The 25,405-nt window shown below is 40.8% G+C and overlaps 1 protein-coding gene across 1 annotated transcript in view; it reads right to left on the bottom strand.

The window, feature by feature from the left end:
- Window positions 1–8,971: 8,971 nt before the first annotated feature.
- Window positions 8,972–25,405, bottom strand: part of KCNMB2 (potassium calcium-activated channel subfamily M regulatory beta subunit 2) — a 250,601-nt gene continuing 234,167 nt past the window's right edge. Inside the window, exons 4-5 of the mRNA XM_036243209.1 lie at window positions 23,931–24,126; window positions 8,972–10,735 (exon numbers count right to left, since the gene is read on the bottom strand). Of these exons, the coding sequence (XP_036099102.1) occupies window positions 10,451–10,735; window positions 23,931–24,126 (481 nt within the window). The 3' untranslated portion in view covers window positions 8,972–10,450. The remainder of the gene's footprint in view (window positions 10,736–23,930; window positions 24,127–25,405) is intronic.

Genomic DNA, 25,405 nt, shown 5'->3' with positions numbered 1-25,405 from the left:
ATTTTAAGGATCTTCTATTGCCCATACTGCATTCATTGTTCTACTTTTGCCTCTAAACTCTCAGTGCCCAGGCCTAAAAATAGTAATAGTCTCTGTCTTTTATTATTAATCATCATAAAACAATTGCCATCATTTCATGAATGTTTATTATGTGCTAAACATTATATATATCACCTCATTTAATCTTATGAATTAGATATTACCATTCCCATTTACAGCTGAAGAAACTGATGTATGAGGAAGTTAAGTATATTTCCCCAAATCTCACAGCCGTTGAGTGGCAGAACCAGGCTTCAAACTCATGTCTGAATGATTCCAAAACCTGTGTGTTAATCATGTATGTAGACTAACCCCCCTCCTCTTGGGCATCATTCCATTTTATAAGCTTAAGACTCCAACTGTCTCCCCTCAGAACTTAACTTTTATGTTCTTTTGAGCCCCGCTCCTAGGTTTCGGGGGTGATGTATGGTTCTAGGGTACATTAGTGTGCTGAGGAATTAATGACTGAGAAAAACCATTGTCCAAGGCTACCTGCAATTTTATTGCCAGGCCACAAGAATCTGCACTAAAAGGAACAGATTCCTAATGGAGGCTTTTCTGGTACTTTGGTTGTTTGGGAAGATCTTCGAATCATAATAAAGAGAAATCTGATTAATTTGCCTACTTTTTATTAATAATTAATTTAAGTACATTTATTGAACTCCTATGGGCCAGGATTGTATCGAACTAAGTGATGAGAATAAAACAGTAAAATTAAACAAAGATGAATAAAATAAATCCATATCTTCAAGAATCTTGTAAGAGTACCAGAGAAATAAACCATGACTATCATGTGGGACAATAGGTGTTTTTATAGTGGGGTGCATGGGGTGTTATTGAAACATAGAAGATAGGCACCTTGCTTGGGCCTGGGGGCTCAGGAATGACCCCCCTAGTGCAGATGAAGTTCAAGCTGCATCTTAAAAAATGAGTAAGAGTTATCCAGGTGGATAGAAAGGAGGTCAGAGAAAGGAGTCTCAGGTTGAGGAAGCAGTAAGCACAAAAGCCCAGAGGTGTGGAGGAATCTGGAACATTGGGGATGGCTACTGGTTAGATGGCTGGAACATGAGAGGTGGGATGTCGGCGTGAAAGAGAACTGCAGGGCAGCTCACTGCATGATCCAAGTCACCTGCAGGGCAAATCGTAATTCTTCTTAAGTAAAGGAAGAACATTAGGCTCATCTACAGTCTGTCGTCGTTTTTTTAATATGTTTTTATTGATTTTTTAGAGAGAGAGGGAGAGATAGAAACAGCGACTTGAGAAACACCAATCAGCTGCCTCCTGCACGCCCTCTACTGGGGAATGAACTCGCAACCTGGGCATGTGCCCTGACGGAATCAATCCGGGACCTCTCCTTCCATGGGATGATGCGCAGCCCACTGAGCCACACCGGCTGGGCAGTCTGTTGTTGAATGAAAGTCTCCTCGTCTCAATAGGCCTTGATGTCTGCAATTTCTAGGGCTGGACTGGGTTTGGCTTACTCCTTTACATGAACTAGAAGTGAAAGGGCGGGGGATGACCACGTGAAGATGGCTTGTAGTCTTCCCAGTGGTTGCTGTTTTGGGTTCACAGACTACATTGATATCAGAGGCAAATAAAGTGCTGGCTTTGCCTGGTCTTCCAAAGGGCCCTTTGTGCCAGTTCTCCATGGGGCTTTTTGAACTGAGTTTCCTGGTAAATGCTGGCAGTTTATGCAGCTCCTCACCATTAAATACTTCATCCTTAAAAGTGGAGACAGTTGCCGGTCTCACTCTTGGATGATGTGGGCATGTGGCTTCCCGAGCACACCAAGTAGAACCTTCTGAAAAGTCTTGAATGTCTGCCAGACTAACTCGAGGGTTGTTAGTATTCAAAAGGTTATTTATTCAGCCAGATAGTATGATATTTTCAAAGAATCAGAGTTGGAAAGCTTCTTTGTTGCATTAGCACAAAACCAGTTTATTGCAAGTGGCCTCCACTGGCTGAGCTGGGAGTTGGCTCCTGGGATTTCCGTTGACAGATAGATGCCTGAGCTGTATTTAGAGCACTCTCTTTTCTAGGGAAGCTTGAAATTTCCCAGCTGATTACGACTTTCTAGAGAGGGGCGTAAGTGTAGCATTGGCACCAAATTTTGTGTCTGTCACCATTGTTGGAAAGGAAGGGGTAGGTTTTTCACACAGTATGAGTCCCAGTCTGGACTCGATGCTCTCTTCTCAATATTGCTAGATGTTAGCTACAGCAGCTGAATGTTTTTGGTTAGAGACAGACACTGTTAATTGTTCCAAAATGATACTTCTGTCACGCTCAAGAATGGCACAGGGACAGCCTGTTGTGTTTGCTCACCACAGGAAGGAGCTAAATGTCAGGGTTTGCAGCTGCCTCACAAACTGCTGGATTTTTAATGCAGCAAATGAAAGGGCTGAGCTTTGATGACTCTCCAGCTGGTGGAGGCTGGAGGTTTGGACGGACCAAAGTTGAGGGTACTATTTGGGTGTTTAGTTGTTGTAGTCACTCACCGTTGTGGTGTAGATGGTAGGTGAGGTTGCAGATAGATGGTGAGTGATGCTTCCTCTTGCTGTCTCTGGGACGAGATCTCTCATGGTTCAAGAAGGAATCATTTTCTTAAATGTTATGATATGTAAAAAACCTACCCTTTTATCCATTCACATGCCCCTTACATGAATTTACTCCAAAATAAGTGGTAAAGGGGACAATTGAATCTGTGCTAGTCCAAATAGGTATTTACCAACCCCAAAGGATAAGGACCTTAAGAAAAACAGAGAGAAATTCTTTAGTGTCTGATAAATAGCAACAGTTGCTTGAATTAGATTATCTAATTCCAAATCTCTTTTCCCCATCTATTATCACTTCTCTCCTCTCTTTCAAACTAGTTTCTGTTTCCTATTAACTCTTTCTTCTCATTGTAATATTGGATTCCACTAAGGGAACCTATTGTGTCTTGCTGAAACCAACTATTCCTGCATTTCTCATTGAGTGCATATCAAGAACATTTCTTCTTTTAAATTTTCTGAGATAACTAGAAAGTAAATTCTGAACACTGGTTCTTTCTGCTCCTTTACCCTCTCAGTAACACTGGTTTTTCTCCTCATACGTGGGGCACTTACTGTCCTTCAACCAAAGTCTGTGCTGGCAGGAGAATTTGGTATGAGTCCGTCCAAGTTGCCTGGAGTGGACATCTGTTGTTTTACTTGTCCAGCATCCCATCCTCTAGTCTTTAACACATTCATTTTTCATTAGGGATTTATTTGACCCCCACCTAGTGGCACTGCAAATAACCTGCCCCGCCTTCATTAGGAGGGTCCTGAAACTTTGTTCCTTGAGTCAAGATTTTCATGTGGTACATACATTGAAGAGGTCACTACAGAATTATGACATTGTTCTTACTGAACTTTTTCACAAGGGAGGAGGGGGGGTGGAAAGTAGAAGTTGAGAAGGAACAATTTTAACCTTTAATCACCTCCACTTCCCTACCAGGACAATGAGAATTACCTTACTTCCTTGAACTTTGTTCATTTCAAAGTTTGGGCGGGGGAGGGGAGGACATTTAATTATGCCTGTGAATAACAAATTATTCCTTTATTTTATTTTTATTTTTTTAAACTCATCTCTATTGTTGAATGTATTGTAGATGTTCCCCCCTTATTTTCCCCATTGACCCCCTCCTCCCCAATCCTGTCCCCCTCCTACCTTCCCCACATTATTGTTGGTATCTATTGGTTATGCATATATGCACAAAAGTTCTTTGGTTTATCTCATCCCTCCTTCCCCCTTCCCTTTGAAGTTCATCAGTCTAACAACCAATTTGTACTTCTTAATTCCTTCATCTTTTTCACCTTTCTCCCCAGCCCCCAACCATCTGGCAAGCAACAAAATGTTCTTTGTATCTATGAGTCTGTTTCTGTTCTGCTTGCTCATTTTGTTTGTAGATTCAATTGTTGATAGATATGTATTAATTGCCATTTTATTGTTCATATTTTTGTTTTTCTTCTCCTTCAAAAAGACCCATCAACATTTCATATACTAGTTTGGTGGTGATAAATTCCTTTAGCTTTTTCTTGTCTGGGAACCTCTTGCTATGTCCATTGATTCTAAATGATAGCATTGCAGCATAGAGTAATCTTGGTTGTAGGTTCGTTGCTTTTCATCACCTTGAATATCTCTTGCCATTTCTTTCTGGCCTGCAAAGTTTCTTTTGAGAAATCAGCTGAGAGTCTTATGGGAGCTCCTTTGTAGGTAACAAATTGCTTTTCTCTTGCTGTTTTTAAGATTCTCTCTGTCTTTAACCTTTGGCATTTTGATGATGATGTGTCTTGGTGTGGACCTCTTTGGGTTCATCTTGTTTGGGACATTCTGTGCTTCCTGGATTTGTATGTCTGTTTCCTTCACCAGGTTAGGGAAGTTTTCTGTCATTATTGTTTCAAATAGGTTTTCAATTTCTTGTTCTCTCTCTTCTCCTTCTGGCACTCCTATGATGCAAATGTTGGTATGCTTGAAGTTGTCCCAGAGACTACTTACACTATCCTCCTTTTTTTGTATTCTTTTTTTTTTTCTGTTCTGATTGGGTGATTTTTGCTTCCTTATATTCCAAATTTATGATTTGCTTCTTGGCTTTACCTACTCTACTATTGATTCTCTGTAAATTATTCTTTATTTCAGTTAGTGCATCCTTCATTTCTGACTGGTCCTTTTTGATGTTGTTGATGTTCTTACTAAGTTCCTTGGAGGCCTCCCTACGTTCCTTGAAGGTCTCACTAGAATGTCTCACCAAGTTCCTTGAGCAACCTTATAACCTGTGTTTTGAACTTTGTATCTGATTGATTGCTTATCTCTATTTTGTTTAATTCTTTTCCTGGAGTTTTGTTCTTTTCTTTCACTTGGGACATGTTTCTTTGTCTCCTCATTTTGGCTGCTTCCCTGTGATTGTTTCTATGTATTAGGGAGAGTTGCTATGTCTCTTAGGCTTTGAAGGGTGGCCTATTGTTGTAGGTGTCCTGTGGGATCCAGTGGAACAGTCTCCCTGATTACCTCAGCTGGGCCTCAAGGTGCATCCCTTGTGTAGACTATACACCCTTCTGTTGTAATTGATTTTTGATTGCTGTTGGCATGTCAATGGCAGGGATTTACTCAGGCTGATCAGTTGCAAGGATTGGTTGTGCCAACTGACCACTGGCCTCTGACTACCTTGGAGGATCAGCTGTGTAGGGGCCCACCACACAGAGCAAGACTTACTTCAGCAGGGCTCTGGTACCCACTGAGTCTACTCATTGAGTGTGTCACTTGTGGAGGGTTTGGGTGGTGGTGTTTTGATGTGGTCTAAAGCTGTCCACTGGGTGTGCTGGCTCTGGGGCAAGATCAGCCACTGCCTGTGTTCTATCTGGGGCCACCCAGCATAAGCTACAGAGTGATTTGCAAATGAGTGCTTCTTGTGCTGGGCTTGGAGGTGCCCAGGAAAAGCCAAGTTGTGAAGCAAGGCTGGCTGGTTACTTCTAGTGCCAGGCCTGGGGCCACTTAACGAGAGGTATGGGGCTCGCTGAGACCAGATACTGCTTGTTTGAGAGATTTTAGGAAACTCTGAAGCAGGATCCAAGACAGGCCAATCCGATGGTAAAGCCTTTGGAAACAGCTTGGGTGAGCCTGAAAGTGGGGTGAGGTAGGGCCTCAGGGCATCACCAGGGCAGAGCCAACAGTGTGAGCCAGGTTGCTGGAGTCCCAGATATGGCGGCTGTCTGCCGCCCCCAGGGAAGGGCTCACCAAAGGAACAAAGGCCTCCGCCAGCACCTCTGGCCAGGAGAAAGCTGCCTCTCCAGCCCTCATCCTGAGACCAAATAGCTCAATTCTTCCCTGTATGTCTCTGGTGTACCTCAAGCTGCCTCCCCTCTGAACTCAGAGGGAGCCAGTTCGATAAGTCTGTGCGTGGGCTCTTTAAGAGGAGCTGCCTGGGGCTCCAGAAGCCGCAGCCTCCCTGAGCCTCAGTTCTCACAGGTTTTGCAGCCAGAAGTGATGGGGACTCTCTTCCTGGCACTGGAGCCCTGAGCTGGGTGCCTGATGTGGGACGGGGACCCCTCGCTTCTCAGGGAGGACCTTCCCAGCCGAGGTATCGTCCTGATTTTTATCCACCACACGCGGGTGTGTGACCAGCCCATCTGCCTCTGCCCCTCCTACCAGTCTCTGTGTGGCTGCTTCTTTAATTTCGTAGTTGTAGGACTTCCATTCAGCTCATTTTCAGGTGGTTCTGAATGATGATTGTGTTGTAGCTGGGTTGTAATTTTGATGTGGTTGTGGGAGGAGGTGATACTGTGTTTAACTATGCTGTCATCTTGACTGGAGGTCTCACAAATTATTCCCTTAAAATTATTGTTTTAACTCATTTGTTTTTCAGTTGCTCATATTATTTTTCTGTCCTACAGATCTCTGTGAATGTCAACAGAATGATTATAGTGTTAAGATATTGTACCTACTGGAATGGGTGAGATGTTTATGGCTTGACATATTGAAACTAATATTTGTTATATAAGTGCCATGCATAATCACTTTTTTGGTCACTTATAGCAATGAAAAAAGAGTAACATTCTGGAATCCTAAATGTCTTGTGGTCTGTATAAGAGGTGCTTTATGATTGCCTACACCCATCATTTCAACTAGTCAGTGTTCTACCAGTGGTTTTCTACCGAGTCATGTTTATTATAGTTATTTGCAAGCAGTCATTGGTGTATTTACTATTTTATGGGTTTAATATAATTGCAATACAGGGAATCTGAAATCAATTAAGTTTTAGCTGGGACATGCCAGTTGGATAATGAAAGTGATTTGGAAGTGATCCCATTGTAATTAGCTAGTTATTAATAACAGGAAAGAAGCAAAGAGAAGTGCAGATATTATAGGCATGCCATTTAGACAGCTTCGCCAGGAAGCTACAACTTGACACTCCCCAGGGGTCCAACAAAGGGAGGATTGACACTGCCCAGTAAAGTTGGAATGACATAGAAAAGTCCCTTGCCTGTCAATCACACGTGGGAACATAGATGGTTTGCCAGAATGGGCGTGGCCACTGCAAATGCATAAAAATTTGGGATACTTAATTCCCTGAACGAAGAAGCTCACTCTCTTGGGCTCTTGGGCTCTCCTGGTACTTTTGGCTCATGGCTCACACTTGACTTCCTGGCATTCTCCTGTGTGGCCCACAGCCATGTAGACCCCCCGACACAATAGTCGAACAAACTGCAATTAGCCTGATACTGTACTGGATCTGTCTTCAACGTGGAAAGAAAACTCTGGACACTGGTTTTTGCTTCTAGCTTTACTAAAACTCCAGCTGTACTTCTTGTATGACTGGCCTTATTATAATTTTTTAAATATGTTTTTATTGATTTTTTTAGAGTGAGAGGAAGGGAGAAAGAGAGAGAAACATCAATGTGTGAGAGAAACATCGATAGGCTGCCTCCTGCATGCTCCCTACTGGGGATTGAGCCTGCAACCCAAGCATATACCCTGACCAGGAATCAAACAGGGATCTCTCAGTCAATGGGCCGATGCTCAGTCCACTAAGCCACACCAGCCAGGAGGGCAAATGGGGCTTTAAAACCACGGGGATTTATTTCATGCAAATAAAAATCACTTGTTCTCTCATGCAAGTCTCAAAAAATTCTTTTCCTCGGAATATCACTCCCAGATGTCCACTCCAGCACCACCTAGTGGGAAAGAGGACCCCTTACTTTGTTCGTTATCAGAAGCACAGATAGATATTCTGTGGGGGAAATCATCCTTGTTGACTATGTGGAGACTCAGAGCTCTGCTTTTGGGGGGGGGGGTGTAAATAAAGCTTTGGGACCCAAATAAGAAGTATGTGACTTATATGGAATGTCAACACGGAGGCTGCTTTTTAATCCATGGACTAATATGTGTAGATTCTATTGGAGACTCAGGACTGTGCTATGGAGGTTGGAGAATGGAATTCATTCTTCCTTCCATACACCCAGGATGAAATGTTAGTGTTAAAAGAGACCTTCGTGCTCAGCTGGCCTAACATCCTAATTTAACAGTCGAAGAAGTCGAGAAACTAATTTAGAAGTCTGAAGTCACCTAGTCACCATGGTTTGAATGAAATCTTTTGACTTTAAGTCCAGTGTTCTTTTTCCTCTACCCATGTAATCCCTTCCAAACCTCAGTATCCTTCAGTGTTACCTAAAAGATCCCAAAGCCATGGCAATGGCTACAATAATGGGGAAGCTAAAGGCTCCACACCATCTTAGTATATGTGTAATCTTGGGGAAGTTATTTAACATCTCTGAGTCTCAACATTCTCATGTGTGGGATGGGATAACAGTGCCCCTCTAATAAGGTTGTTATGAGGATTAAGTTAGGTAACACTTGCAAAGCATTTAAAACATTGTTATTAGTCCAAGTTCTTCATCCTTTAATAATGAACGCTTAATTGTGTATACATTTAAATTACTCGAAGGGGATATTGCTTTATTGGAATTCAAGAAGGCATTAGTCAACTTCTTTTTGGGTCATTTTTTTTTTTTTTTTTTGAGATTTCTACATTCTTATCACAGTTGGGAATTTCAAATTTAACAAAAGAAAATAAAAAATAACATCTAAATTCACTTGCATATGTTTCATTCTTTGATCACCTGAAGGAAGGCTCAAGGAACATTAAAGATTACAAATTTTTGCTCCAAAGTCACAAAGATTTCTCTTTTGTCTTCAGAATTATGTTTTAAAGGTGAAGTAGGAATCGAATTTTTCATCATATTTTCCAAATATTTATAATATTATATGTATGTGTTTGGGTGTTACAAAAGGAACTTCCTTTGTAATCTCTTTAAATACCTTTGAACATAGTGAATCATAAGTTTTTGGACTACCATGTCTTGTCAGCTTAGAATGCAAGAGGTATTCAAATCTTGCTGATGCAATAAATTTTTCCCCTAAATTTTAATTACACATTTGAAGTCCTGATTATACCTTAGGGATTTATTTGCTTATGAAAAGTCAAACTATGAATTACAATATTGCAGAATACTTTCACTTTATCAGATTAGTTTCACCATTCATTTCACAGATACAATTTGTAAAATTTTGCAATACCTAGAAAACTACATTACAAAAAGGTATTTAAATATAGATGAGAAAGATAGATGTTTGCCTTCTCTTTTTGATATTGATGTTAAATAAAAGATGGAATGTTTTTATGTAAAACCAATCCCTCATTCCCTTCTCCCCCCAACCACAATAAGTGAATGGCAATGTGAACAAAGGCTTTCTTTAAATATGTTATTCAGTTCAAGTGTGTGTTAGGAAAAAAGGCCTATTCTGTGTATAAAATCTAGCAACAAAAAAGGCAATTGTAAATAGAAAAATAAAACATGTAGCGGAGACAAATATTTTGTGCACACAGCTTTAAAATCCCAATAGGGGACACATGATAGAAAGAGAGAGACCACACACTCATTAACTTAAACATAAATTCCCTAAGAGCAATATTCTAGCATGTTCATTTGCCATTGATTTACCCATTGAAATAAGTACACAAGTCTTGACCAGCAAGTAGTATCTTAATTTTACCATCTAACAGTTCAATTGAAATGGAATAAAGATTTTCACACAAATATCTTAGTAACATAGACTTTCCTGGATTGTAATAGAGTATCCACTCAACAGTCACTTCACAGGTAATGAATCTCCTTGTAGGTGTCATCCCCTCATACATAGCTGGGTCTTATATTGAAAAGGCTCTGGTCATTTTTTATTTAAGTCACAGGAAAAGATTAGAGAATTGGTTAATGAAAACAGCTGTTTTTATTTGGAAATCAGTTAAGAAATCTAAAGTTATGATTAGAATGTAATAAAAGGAAAATTGCTGGCTGAGTTTCCTCCCTTCTTTACAGTGATATGGTAGAAATACAAGAAAAATGCATTAACATCTTTTAGTTAGGAAATCTGGTCCCTTCACTTGCTATGGGGCTCAGTTTAGAGTAAGAAGAGAAAAAAAATTTTTTTGGCTGCAGCTGTAGTAAACAATGAATGATGAAAAATATCGTAGAAATGTCTTCAAGAGATCTGACAAGTCAGAACACAGACCTTATCACACTGATATTGTCTACACTCCTCCTCAAACCTTGGCGAATGAATAACTGACCCCTATTTCGGCAGAATGAGAGAAGGAAGCACTAGTTGCGTCAAAACAAAATTATGAAAACAACCAACCAACACAAAACAGTATTTCTTCTCCCGAATGATAAAGACATCATGTTTGCATATAGAACAGCTTTTGCATTATTGCTCTATGTATCAGAATATATTAAGGAACTCATAATAGACTGCACATTACAAACTTAAGGTTCTTTGGTGAAGAATGAAAGAAAACAGTATTTGGGCTTTAAAGAAAATGATCTCATCCACTTTGCTTTTATCTATTGATCCGTTGGATCCTCTCGCAGAGCAGGGAGAGGTACTGTGTGAGTTTCACCATGGCAATGATCACCAGGCCCCCAGCCATCATACACGTTGGCCAGAAGAGTGAATGGAACAGCACATTGGAACTGTAGAGTTTGGTTAGGATGACGCTCTTCTGGTTTCCTTCCGGGTCAGAATAGCAGGAAAAGTGTTGGTACTTCCTGAAGTTTTCCATGACAACATTCACCAGGGACATGGATTCTTCAAAATTTTTTCCACACTTGGGTATATAGGAGCACTGTGGAAAATGAGACAAATTGTCACCACAAGATACTGTGCGTGTCTGTCTAGTACTAGGAGAAGATGGGGTATTGAGACTAACTTAATGATCTGTGAAATAACCATGGTGGTTATTCTTTTCATATTCAAACTAGTACCTCCAGAAACCCTAGGAACTCACACATTAATTAAAATAATTTTTTCAGTATAAGGCCAAGATTTACTTTGATAGTTCACCCATATAAGTTTAAATATCGATTAAAATTGGATGATATCAATGGATTCTTCTTGACATAGCTAAGCAGAGTGGGTTTTAATTATTCCCTAATGAACACATTTTTCTATGGAGTCAGAATGTCAAGCTTTCTGTCTTTTGTCTGTCAAAAGCCACCAGTTAATTCTCTCAGGGAAAGTAGTTTCTCTTATCTTTTTGGCTTGGCTTACTTTATTCAGCCAAGTCACCTTCGTCACCTTGCTACTGTAGTCAAGAAAACAGATACCTTTGGTCAACTGCTAACAAAGAATGTTGGAAAGTGTAGGAATATTGAATAAAGAGCTGTGATGAATGTTTCATACCCAGTTAGCATAATAAAGTAATTTTTCCAAATTTTGTTAAAAAAATTAAAACAGCACCAAGTCAGTTTACTCTTCAATTAGCACCCATCTGAGAACTTAGAGTATCTTTCCTTTGAGCTTTCTACTTCTCCATCTTTCTTACTATATTTCTTACAGTATGTCTCTTCTTTATTCCTTTCTATACACTTATATCCTTTGATTTCTTTCTTTGAATCTCTTTTTCTTCCTGCTCTGTCCCTCCCCTTACCCCGTGTTATATTTTCCCCTCTATTCCTTCTTCCTGTCTTCCTTTTCTCATCTCCTCTCTCTTTCTTCTCTGAGTACAGATGGAATTAATAAACTTTGTAGTTTAAAAATTATTATTTATTAGATAAAATTTTCAACACATTTTCCTAATTATAAAGAAGTCTCTGAGAAGAAGAAATCTTCGTGACTCTCTTTCCTTGGTCTGTAAATGGGCAGTGACAAAACTCATAACAAAGAGCCCTGGCCGGTTTGGCTCAGCGATTAGAGAGTTGGCCCGCGGACCAGAGAGTCTCAGGTTCGGTTCCCGCTAAGGGCACGTACCTCGGTTGCAGTTCGTCCCCAGACCCGGTTGGGGTCGTGTGGGTGGCAACCAGTCGATGTGTCTCTCTCATATCAATGTTTCTCTCTCTCTCTTCCTTCCTCTCTCCCTCCCACTCTATCTGAAGATGAATGCAAAAATATCCTTGGGTAAGGATAAAAAAAACTCATAACAATGAAGCTAACTTTTGAAAAAGTTAGGAAAAAAGTCATTTAAGTCATTTTCCTGGGAACTATGTGGATGCTTGATTAACTCTTTCCCCTCTCTATGGTAAAGTGCATCCCAAAAGGAAAAAGAAATCCCTGTCTCTAGTTATACACATTATCAAGTAATTAATTTAACTGATTTATCTGTATTAAATTGATTTGTGACAAGATCACTGCTAATCTATAGTGTTTTAGTGTAATTTAGAAAACTATGCCTTTTCTTCAAAATTGTTATTTTTCTGTTGAAAAACTGTCATAATATGGGTTTAATGGGGAAAAAATCCCACAACCCCCTCCCCACACACACATTTTACTGCTATTACCAACTAATTAGCTGTTATAAATAATTGCATCTATGACTTTTACAATGTGACTGACAGTCTTCGGGCTGTGAATGCACAACTCACATGACTATGCAGAAACACAGCTGAGGTGGGCTGTTGGAAAACATTGAGGTACACTGATGGGAGCTTTGGGGTAGGATCCTGGCTCTGTACAGCAATTTAGACTTGAAGATTCCACAGGAAGAAACTATAAACTAAATGGAGTGAGTTTTGCTAATGGAGTATGTTTGGTTCACTCTCTCCCCTGACTTCATTAGTGGGTACACTGGCACTTGCTTTGTTTGCCGTGCTGTCATCATTGGATTATTTGACTGTATACAGCGGAAGACTTCTTCCATTAGCTAAGAATGGGGGATGAACACGCTGGCTTGATTGTAGACCAGGCTTAAAGTGATATTTTCATAACAAGAGCTGGTTGACACCTTCAAATCTAATCAGCTAAGAATAAAGGTGAGTGAGTTGAGCAGAGAGCTGCTACTAGCACAACAGTAAAGGTCTGAAAGTATCTCCGAGAAAGCACAATTCTCAGTGAGTTATCACTTTGTACAAGAATTTGCCTATGACTACCATGAAGCGAATTCTCTACCTGCAGGATGCATTTTGGATCAAGGGGCAGTAAACAGATATACCACCCCTCCCTCTTCAATGCTACCCAGATCATGCTTTAAACATTTTTTAAAATGTTTTTGGAAGCAAAGTATTAAAAAGAAAAATCACAGACAAGCCGTTTGTGGTTGAACTCAAATGGAGCTGATTTAGATTACGAATGCATCAGGCTTCAGTATATTTTTGTGCCAAGACGGTTTATAATAGTAGATTCGGTGGCTAAGAGTACTAAGTTATTGAAATGATCTCAATAAAATACCACTCCATTAAAAAAGGAGGTTTTTCTTTTCTCATGCTCTTGTGAATTGATGTGGCTTTTAAATATTTTTCAAGAAACGTTTGTCACCTAAATGACAATAATTCTGGCACTAGGTAAGATTCTTCCAAATAAAATGACATATAAATTACTTTTGAGACCATCTAGCAAGGTTGTAATACAGAAACTGTAATACAGAAACTGTATTATAGTTTCAAGCCATCAGGGTCTCAAATGTGCAGATTTGGACGGGCCAGATGAGGCATATTCCATACATTGTTGGACTTGGGTCCTGAGAGCCTGTGGCACATACAAGTACAACTCCACATAGCTGGTGGAGAAAAAATTCCTTTGCCTGTGGTGAGTTTTTAGTTTTTTCTAACCTTGCCACCTGCCACGTCTTAACACACATCAACTAGCTCCCACTAAGTCTTACTGAACCCTGAAAACTCTACCCTATGTCAATCATTCCTTTACTTTTCTTACTGATAGGCTGTCTGTCGTGACAATGAACACATGATGTATGTAGTCTAACGAGCCCTCTCTGACTTGTGTTTGGGAGATCTGGGTACTGTATTTTTATAAACAAGTTACTTGGCTCCTCAGAATCAGCTTCTTCTTTTTCTTTTTCCCATATTTTTGTTCAGATAGAGTGGGAGGGAGAGAGAGAGGAACATTGACGTGAAAGGGACACATCGAGTGGTTGCCACCCCCACGACCCAACCAGGGCCAGGGACAAACTGCAACTGAAGTACGTGCCCTTAGTGGGAACCGAACCCGGGTCTCTCTGGACTGCAGGCTGACCCTCTAACCACTGAGCAAACCGGCCAGGGCAGAATCAACTTCTTTATATAATAGGGTTAATAGAGCCTTTGTGGCAGGGTTTGTGCAAGGATTAAATGATGAATACTAAAAGCCTCAATACATTTTCCTTAATGTATTTTCTTGTTGGAATATACAGCTGTCCTCAAGTCTTTAACCGAGTGCACATACTAAACTATGAAAACTCTGGGAGGGCAAAACTACTAGTCATATGGTTTTTGCAGGAATAGTCCTGTTGAATGGCTCTTAGATTCCTTGCTTTTGTGTCCAAGGAGATTTGACATTATGCTGAGTCATATGTTCAAATTCTAGGTTTCTGTTTCTGGGGCCATGTATATGTTTCCGAGGCTGGTATGAATCTGTGGTGAAGATTTGATGGTCTTGTGATTTCATCATATGTTTAAAGGATACTTTGATGTGATTGGTTTAGATTACATAGAACACATTTTAACAAATGGAAGCTTTATACAATGATCTATACTTAGCTGTAAAAATGTAATGTGGATTAAAAAGATAAAAATCCTGGCATTTTTAGATCATTTTATATTTTTAGTGGGATGGGAAAGATTTAACTTTTAGACTACATGAAATATAACACCAAGCAACATATGAATAATAATTTTATATACAAAAGACATGTAAGTACTAATAAAAATATGTTATTTATTTATTTATTTTTTACCATGGCTATAGGTCATTCTGTCATGCCTTAATATACGAATATACAAACCTAGCAAACCTCCAAGGCAGCCATTCGGCAGGAGATAGACCACATCTCTCTTCTTCATCTTGAATTTGGTTAATAAACCTTTCTGCCTTTCCTCATCCCCTACATTCTCTTTACTATTGAAAACCACAGAGACGGCCCCACACGTGACCTGTCCTCTCCCAGCCGAGGACCCCTGGCTCCTGTCACCTCCTCCTGACGGCCCTTTCCCATACGCGGCAATGAAGACTTCTCCCCAGGTCTCTGGAAAGTCACTGAAAGGTTCTTTTCTCAGGCTCACTTCTAGAATCTTTTACGCCGATAGAGTTATTTTTATTCTCAGGCTAGACAGAAGTTTTGAGTAACGACCTTGTGGGCTTTGCTTAGACATGCTTTTGGGGCCTGTATGAAGCCAAAAGTGACAGTCCTTCACCTGAAAATAAAAGATTTGGGAGGAGTGGGGGCTGAATAACCTCATGGGTCAGACTCCCTTTCCTTATGATGGTAGGAAGGGAGGTATCAGTTCTCAAATCGCCTTAGGGGAAGGGTTTATTCTTTTATATAAAGGGGGTTGTCTTATTTCAGAGAAGGGTTTAGATGTTTAATAAAATCCAGTCACTATTTTCTCCAGTGTGCCAGGTAGCATTCTAGACATAGGCATCAAAACATAAAAAATATAAGATAGATCAATTAGAGAGAAACGGGAAAGGGATGCAAAACAAGGCTGGGTGAGGAAATGCACCAGCATGAGGCTAAAAAGACTTTCAGTAAAGGCTGTGCCCATTCACAAAGGTGGGCTGCATGTTTGCTCTCAGAGCTCAGGACGTTCTAGTCCACGATGTCTGTGAGACGAAAACAAAAACAAAAGTAAAAATACTGCTCATGCGAAACATAAATACTCTTGGTTCCTGCCCTGGTCGGTAGGGCTCAGTTGGTCAGAGCATTGCGACATGCTCCAGAAGGTTGTGGGTTTAATTTACAGTCAAGGTGAGTGCCCAGGGTGTGGGTTTGATCCCGGTTGAGGTGCGTACGGGAGGCAGCCAATCTATGTCTCTCTCTCTCCCTCCTCTCTAAAATCAATAATATATATTATATATTATTATATATAATATATTATATATTAATATACATTATATATGTATATATTATATATATATGCATATATATATATATTTTTTCCCTTGGTTTCAAAGTCAGATGAAACTTTTTCTAGTGTCCTCAAACAATGAATATTGTGCACATGTTTATTAAGCGTGTACAATGTGTCAGGCTTTGTATTCTGTGCCAGAGAAGAAAACATCAGCCCTATATTCAAAGAATGCAGAATTCACCAACTGGCAGCCTTGAGTTACTCTGGCCCCCAAGTATATTTTGTACTTTTAAGTTCTCTGAATATTAGTGATGGGCAGAGGAACTGAGAGGTTAAATTTGGACTCTATGTTCTTTTCCCTTTGAGACTTCCCGCTCTGTAAGGAAGATAAACCCACAAAGTTTAGTTTACACTTGTTTAGTTTGCACTTCTGCTGTCTGCTTGATTTTGGCAAGCAGGGCTGTTTGAAATGTTTGCTGGATGAAAGGAAAATAGTGTTCACACTTTGCTGTGTACTACAGTTTCTTCCAGTATTGAGACAGTTTTCTCCCGAGAGAGGTTTTCCTTTTCTGTGTCTTCCAGAGCTTTCACGTTTATTAGGGCATTTCTGCTTGATTTCGAGTAGAAAAGACACTTAAAAGACCTAGGAAATCCACTAATGAAAAAGAAGCCGTGCGGAGCCTTGGAATTAGTCAATACCCAAAGTATGAGCCCATGGAGCCCCGAGCCCATGATGTCTCCAGTTAGGCCCTGAGTAAGTCAGACCTTGCTCCTCACCAAGGTCCTCTTCCCTGCAAACTGGAAAGGAGTAGGTTCTTGCCCTGGCCGGTTTGGCTCAGCGGTTAGAGCGTCGGCCTGCGGTCCAGAGAGACCCGGGTTCGGTTCCCGCTAGGGGCACGTGCTTCGGTTGCAGTTTGTCCCTGGCCCTGGTTGGTCGTGTGGGTGGCAGCCACTCGATGTGTCCCTTTCACATCGATGTTTCTCTCTCTCTCTCTCTCTCCCTCTCCCTCCCTCCCACTCTATCTGTACAAAAAATGGAAAAATGTCCTCGGGTGAGGATTAAAAAAAAAAAAAAAAAAGGAGTAGATTCTTTCTCCATGCTTCTCTTCTTGCTACTCAGCACAAACTTCTTTCAGGCATATACCTCCTTTCATTTATGCATAAAGGTGCCCTTAGCTGTTCTAGAATTCAGTTTTGGTGAGCAGTGACTAAACTTCATCAGTAGCCAAAGCATTTCTGAATCTTGGGTCCATTGTAGTTTCAGCAAATGTCTAATAAATGTCCCTAAAATTGAGGTGCTTATTATAAGGATATCATATGTCACATTTCCAGGCAGGCTTTCCCTCCTCCCTATTCAAGTAGCACTTATGTCTGTTTAATATCCACCCTATGTACACTGGTGCTAACTGTACACTCTTGACCTTCCCTCTGGACCACAGATAATTCTATCCTCTGCTCACGGCCTTTTACTTGATCGTAAGTACCTCTTAGGATATGACGGAATGGCATGGATTCTCAGCTGTTCACTAAAATATATCATCAGAAAGGTTTTTTTATGGACTTTAGATTTTTCAGAGTTCTTATCTTTCCTTTTTCAAGAGACTGCTCTAATGTTTTCTCATTAAGAGATAGCATGATGAGGTAAAGAGACTTGTATTTTTTTTTTTAATTTTTTTTTTATCCTCACCCGAGGATATTTTTCCATATTTTGTACAGATAGAATGGGAGGGAGAGAGAGGAAGGGAGAGAGAGTGAGAAACATCGACGTGAAGGGACACATCGAGTGGCTGCCACCTGCACAACCAACCAGGGCCGGGGACAAACTGCAACCGAAGTACGTGCCCTTAGCGGGAACCGAACCTGGGTCTCTCGGGACCGCAGGCTGACGCTCTAACCGCTGAGCCAAACTGGCCAGGGCAAGAGACTTGTATTTTTAATTCAGACTTAGTGAATGAGTGACTTTGGAAAAATTATTTAATTTTTGGAGCTCAGCTGATTTCATTATTGTGACATGGAGATCATAGTGATACTTAATTCTTGGGATTTCTGCTGCAATTAAATAAGTGAGTTTCATGTAAAATATTTAGTACTATACTGTGCCTGGCGTATTTTGAGCTCTTGATAAAACCTAGCTATTATTATTTTAGAAGTATGGATTTAGTCAGGATTAAATGAGATTATTTTAATTAAGTTTTTAGTGTAGTGCTGGGCACATAGTGCATGGTAGACACTTAATAAATGTTGACTCCCCACTATTTCCCATTTAGATTCTCAGCTCCACTTAATTTTCTTCCTTTTTCCCTTTACCCTACCAATGCTATACAGAGGAACTCAATGAGTGTAAGACTTGCTTAGGATTCTGGGATCTCACAGCATTCCAGCTCAAAGCTAAATAAAATCTAGAGCAGTGGTTCAGAACTGCTCTGGTGACATTTTTAATTGTTACAGCTGGAGGGAGGAGGATGCTGAGCATCTAGTAGTAGGGGCCAGGGATGCTGCTAAACATCCTTCAATGTACAGGACAGCGCCCCTCCCCCCTCACAGAAAACAAAGATTTATTCCACTCCGAATGTCAATAGTGTTGAGGTTGAGAAACCCTGCTCTACATGTGCATATTCTCAGGATTGAACTCAGAAGGCTTCAGAATGAGTGACGAAATGAGGGGTGACACTGAGTTTGGAGTTGTAAATAACGGGCTAATTTATAGAACTTATGCTCCACCCAAAAGAACTATCTTCTCCATGGCAGTTATGTATAAAATACCATACATATGGTATTATACCACATACCAAAAAATGGTGATCTTTTCTTGTTTTGCAGCAAAGTTAATTTTAAATTTACTCTCAAACCAGATGGGTATGTTTTAAGAATCCCTGGTGGGTAGAAAGGTTTTAGATTCCCAAAGCATCGAGGAATTCAACAACCACAGTGAAAGAATACTTAGCCACTGTTTATGAGTCTAGTGACACCTTGTGACCGGGGGAGGCAGGGCCCTGGAGCCCACTTGCAGCTCCCAGGACTGTGAGGCAGGCAATTGCTCCAGCTTATCAGCGTAAGCAGCTTTGGCTGTAATGTTGACAAGAGGCTGGGCACTGTCTACAGACTAAAGGAAAGGAATATGTGAGAGAGTGTAAATATTTAAAAATAAAACCCTTTTGGATATTTTCTGCGAAAATACAGACAGCTTGCTTGATTGATATCCTTTGTGTCTCAAATCAAACATTGTCAGTAGCGCCTAATGTAGCTTAATAAAAATACCATATTTTGGTAACTGCGGGGAAGGCTATTATTTTTGGTGAGCTTGGGAGTGGGTACTAGGAAGGAGAGATACACATAGAGAATATTTTAATTCCCCCTCCCCTCCCCAGGAATATCCTGAATATTTCTCATGCTGGACTAAGATCGTGGTCTGATGGCCTTCTGATATGCAGATAACTGTATTTTCAATATATATACTTCTGATTAAGGGCAGAGGACAGTTATCCAGAGAGTGAAGAATTACCAGGCCAGGAAGGTGAGCCAGTGTCGGGGTCACCTTTCCCCTGGGAGTATCTGCTGAGTCCAGAAGGCTGAGCACCCAGAAGGCTGGGTGTTATTTTGACAGCCCTGCAGAGCTGGGGCCCATCGCGCCTCCCGCCTCCCACTCATGTTGCGTTGGGGCTCCCAAGGCCTGCATCAGGAGTACTGGTAAACCTGAAGTAAACAGGTCCTCCTAGGGACTTCAGTTCAGAATCGAATGTCTCAGTGTATGAAGTCAGAATGAGGTGATCATAAATGGCTCATATACCCAGGGGCCTGGCAGAAGCAAATGGAAATAAGTTTTAAAAAATATGACATCATCCTAGGCTTAAAATTATTTGTACAATTTATTTTTCAAATATGATATCTGGAGCCAAATAAAAGTTAACCAGACATTATACAACACGAAAAGCAAACAAAACAACAACAGCAGCAAAATGGGAAATAAATAGAATAGGCACATAGGGGCTTCAGATATTGAAGTCATCAAAATAAACTTTAAAATGACTACAATTTTACTTTTTATGTTGAAGGATTTAAAAGAATTAGCCCTGGCTGGTTTGGCTCAGCAGTTAGAGCATCAGCCTGCAGTCTAGAGAGACTGGAGTTTGGTTCCCGCTGAGGGCACGTACCTCAGTTGCAGTTTGACCCCGGCCCTGGTTGGGTTGTGCGGGAGGCAGCCACTCGATGTGTACCTTTCACGTCGATGTTTCTCTCTCTCTCTCATCCTCTCTCTCCTTCCCATTCTATCTGAACAAAAAGTGGAAAAATATCCAAACCGGCCAGGGCAGATTTTTTTTTTTAATCCTCACCCGAGGATATTTTTCCATTTTTCTTCAGAGAGAGTGGGAAGGAGGGGGAGAGAGAGAAACATCAATGTGAGAGAGACACATGGACTGGTTGCCTCCCGCATGACCCCAACCAGGGCCATGGATGAACCGCAACCAAGGTTCATGCCCTTGACCGGAATCGAACTCTTGACTCATTGATCTGTGAGCTGGTGTTCTAACCGTTGAGCCAAACCAGCCAGGGCCTGACTTAGAATTTTATACTCAGTGAATGTATCTTTCAAAAATGAAAATGAAATAAAAATATTTTTAGACAAATGAAAGCTGAGATAATCTTTAGAGCAGATATTATTTAATGCTAATTAAAGAGTGTCTTTCAGGAAGTAGAAATATGACCCCAAATTGAAGACCAGAGATAAAAGAAGGAATGAAGAATAATCAAACTGGACAATCATGGGGACACATGCAAATTAATATTTACTATATGCAAAAACAATAATAATGTCTATATGAACTTAAGGTATACATAGAAAAACGATAACAATATATAAGTAAGGAAGAGAATAATTGGAGTTAAATTTTTTTAAATGTTGTTGATTAATCAAGATTACTAGTTGCAACTAGGCTAAACACTAAAATAAGGGCAACAGAATAGATAACTTCCAAGAAAGTAGCAGGGAAATGGGATTATAAAAATAATGAGGTAAGGAAAGGGTGGTCTTTTCATAAACAAACTTGGGCAAATGGATAGTCATATAAAAAATAAGACACCCAGAAACTTGACCCCAACATAAATATCAATTCCAGGCTGTACTCTAAATGTGAAAAGAGAAACCTCATGCTTCTAGAAGGTAATGTAGGAGAATGACTTCATGACCTCAAGACTTTCAACAAGACAAAAATAAAAATAACACTCCCCAAAAAGAAACATTTGGGTGTATTGAAATTATAAACTTCTTTCATTCAAAGGCATTATTAAGAGAGTGAGAAGGCCACATAATGGGAGAAGATATCTGCACCACATATAACCAAAGGAGGTTCATATCTAGATTTAAAGAATTCCTAGAATGAATATAAAGAAGAAACACTCCAATAGAAAAATGGACAAGGGGCTTGAACAGACATTGTACAAAAAAAGATACCCAAATGGCCAATAAGTAAATGGAAAGGCACTTGACAACATTAGTCATGAGAAACAAAGGAAATATTACCATGTTAGCCAAAATTAAAATTACAGATGATATCAAGTGTTGGTGAGGATTTGGAGCAATACAAACTCTCAGCCCCATAGGGTTGGTGAGAGTGTATGTTGGTGAAGGCACTTTGGAAAACCATTTGACATTATCTCCTACAATAAGATAAGTATACTCTACGATCTAGATATTCTATTCCCAGGTTTATACCTGACAGAAATGTGTGTGCTTGTGCACCAAGAGACATATATGAGAATATTCATGACAGAGTTATTTGTAATGGTTCCAAACTGTAGAAAATGCAAAATATCCATCAACAGTAGAATGAGTAAATAAATTGTCATGTTCATACCATGGGATATGATACATTAATAAAAATGAATGGACTACCACCAAATGGAATGACTCTAACAAACATAGTGTTGTGTAAAGGAAGCCAGATACAAAGGGAAATATTTTGTGTGATTTCATTTGTATAATGTTTAAAAACCAGGCAAAACTAAAATGCACAGTTTTGGATATAGGCATAGGTGATAAAACTACAGAAAAAAAGAAAAAGAAAAAGAAAGTACTTGCCATTAAATCAGGACAGTTATTTTTGGCAGGGGGCAGGGCCTGTAGTTATTGGGAGGAGGCATGAAGGGTATTTTTGTGGTGCAGGAGATTTTTATTTCTTTACCCTATTGGTAGTTACCTGGGGGATCTTTGTAATAAATGCTCAAGCATTTATGCTTTCGCTTCTTGCATGTTTCTATATGTGTGTTATAACTCACAGTTACAAACAAAGTAATGGGGCAAACCAACAAACAAAATGACCCACTACCATGCTGACAGCAGACAAGATACTGGTCCTAGATTTTTCACTGAGACTTTCTATGGTAGCTCCAATCCCTGTTTATAGCCCTGTTAATGCATTCAAAACTAGGAAATGCAAATATGTCTCACTTTTTGATGCTTATTTGACTTTGGGCGATTTCCAATTCCACAAAAATTTAAGTTTTATAGGCATTTGTTGTTACAAGTCAGCTTTGATTTAAAAATCTGACTTGAGGGAAGATCTTGAAAAACACACTTTGTGGGAGAGCTGAGCTTTATGGATCTGCAGAACATGGCGGACTGGTATTGTTTGTGGCCACCACCAACAAAGGCAGCCAGAACAGACGTTTTCCAAAAGCATTCTCTGAAATATTCATTACATTGAGTCCTCAGAGATCTTTTCGAGAGTTCTTTTAACTTACTGCAGTGAAAACAAAATGTAGGTTTCCTTACTTGTGTCCATTTACCACAAAATAAAGCCTATGTTGCAGTATCAAACTTCAGTGCTACTGCATTTTTTCAATACATACATCTATGTTATTTAAGTACTGATAATTGTACTTATAATTGTGGAAAGGTTTTGGCAGAAAGGCTAGAGTTCATGAGGGCTGCGTCTGGGCAGTGAGGGCCAGGTGTGCTATTGGAGTGGCCTCCTGTTGTGGCCTGGCATATGAGAGTACTCTGGCCATCTGAACTGCTATGGTAAATTCAAAACTAAATATATTTAACCGATAATGGTTGTTCTGCTGGCACTTTACTGGTCATCCCAGACCTTATAAGTGCAAATTTTATGTGCAGCTTCAGTACAATACATATTTGTTGCGGACCCATGAGGTGAGCTGGAAAATTCAGCCTCCGTGGACAGAATATATATGGAGAAAGACATAAAGACACACAGGATAGCCCCGGCCGGTTTGGCTCAGCGGTTAGAGCGTTGGCCTGCGGTCCTGAGAGACCCGGGTTCGGTTCCCGCTAAGGGCGCGTACCTCGGTTGCAGTGTGTCCCCGGCCCTGGTCGGTTGTGTTGGTGGCAGCCACTCGATGTGTTCCTTTCACATCGATGTTTCTCTCTCTCTCTCTGTTCCTCTCTCTCCCTCCCACTCTACCTGAACAAAAAATGGAAAAATGTCCTCCGGTGAGGATTAAAAAAAAAAAAAAAGACACACAGGATATAATATGTATGTGACTGTGGGTTGAAGGTCTCCCCTGTGCCAGGTACCATGCTCTGCTCAGCACCTTACATTCTCTGCTTGAATCCTCACAATGATCTTGAAAGATGGCCATTGCTTTTACTTTTCCAGAGAAGAGGAAGCTGAAGGTCAGAGAAGTTAATTTACATCCCCAAGACCACGGGACTAAGTGACAATGACCATGGAAAAGCAAAATACAGCTTCGCCCCCAGGTATAGGCAATACCTGTTCTTTGGCTTGTACGACTCTGTTTAAGCTCTACATTTGCTTTTATAGACTCAGTCCACCTGTGTATAAATAAGGGTATGAGCTTTACTCTTCAAAACGCAAGTAAAGGGTAAATCTGCTCTACCACAGAGTGGGGGAATGATTTGTCCCCAACTAGCACAGAAAAGAAACGTGTCCCAGGCCAGAGTCAAAGAGAGAGTTGTGTTTATAGAGCGTCAGGGCCCCCTCTCTGGTGGTGTTTTCCTTTGAGACGCGGGCACAGGGGAACTTCAGAGGGCCAGCTGGGTGGGGAGCTCCGCGGGCGGCCTACCTTCTGATTGATTTTCATCGTCTCCTCCGTGTGGTAGAGAAGGAGCTTTTCCCCCGAAGAAGTCAGGTTCACGTACACCTGCAGGCAGGGGTACTGAGAGAGTTTCCAGCAGTCTGGGCCGCAGCTGAAGGAGCAATTAAATGTTTCCGTGATGGACGCGTTGAGCAAGGTGCACTGAGACTCCTCGGTCCACACGCTGCAGACGGTGAAGGAAACACAGGTCCAAAGAGCCAACAGCAGGAAGCCACACTTAGAGGGGATCATTTGTCCTTAGCCTAAGAATCTCTTCCAAATCTATAACACAACCTAAAGTTTATACCTTTGACTAGGGCAGCTTCAGGCAAACCGTAAGACAAACGCAGATAACTTCACCTGGCACCTGAGGACTCTTTCAATGACAGCCATTGGTCATAGGATACTATTTTCCAATGCTTGAATAAGTTATTTTTTTCCTACCTCAATTCACTGATAAGCGTAAAACATCTTATTATACCACCACCTGCACTCAGCTGTATTTCTACCTGTAAGCAGCTGTCTGCCACGCCTGTCCTCACCTCTGCAATGCCTGCCGGTTTGTAGCACAGAAGGTATAAGGGAGAAGAGGAGGGGAGATGACAAAGGGGTGGAGGGGCTTGAGGTCCAGCTTGGCAGGTGGAGGGATAAGAATATATTTCTGCCCTGGCCGGTTTGGCTCAGCGGTTAGAGCGTTGGCCTGCGGTCCGGAGAGACCTGGGTTCAGTTCCCGCTAAGGGCACATACTTCGGTTGCAGTTTGTTCCCGGCCTTGGTTGGTCGTGCGGGTGGCAGCCACTTGATGTGTCCCTTCACATCAATGTTTCTCTCTCTCTCTTCCTCTCTCTCCCTCCCACTCTATCTGTACAAAAAATGGAAAAATATCCTTGGGTGAGGATAAAAAAAAAAAAGAATATATTTCTTAAGGTCTTTCGAATAAGGGAAAAAAGATAGCTCCACCCTTTGATCACACCAAGAGCAACCACTTGGGTATCCTGCTTCACCCCAACTGGTGCTTTATATACATTATTCTCTCTTCTTCTCCCAGTTCCCCTATATGTTGGGTATTAATTCCCTTTAAAGGTGAGTGAACTGAGGGTCGGAGAAATCAAGTAACATAGGGACACACAGCTCGTAAGTGATGGAAGCTGTGATTTACCCAACCCCAATTGCTCCAAGGCCCAGGCTGGTTCCACGGTGCCGTGCTGCCTCCCACGCGCAGGACATAATATATGCTGACTACTGGCTTCATGTCCATGCCCTGGGACCTCTCAGAAAGAAAGAAAAAAACCACTTCCAGCTGCTCACTGGCCAGCTTTTCATTCTAAAATATTTATAATTCTATGATCAAAGGTAACATTGTGACTAGGAAGGAACACACCAGCATTCAAGAGTTTACTTCTGGGCATAAGCCGATTAGCAGAGTGAACAGAAGGCGGCATGTTTTCTTTGCAGATTCGTACC

This window comes from Molossus molossus, unplaced genomic scaffold (assembly GCF_014108415.1).
Source record: "Molossus molossus isolate mMolMol1 unplaced genomic scaffold, mMolMol1.p scaffold_m16_p_5, whole genome shotgun sequence".
NCBI lineage: Eukaryota > Metazoa > Chordata > Mammalia > Chiroptera > Molossidae > Molossus > Molossus molossus.
This window is presented reverse-complemented; position numbering and strand designations above follow the sequence as displayed.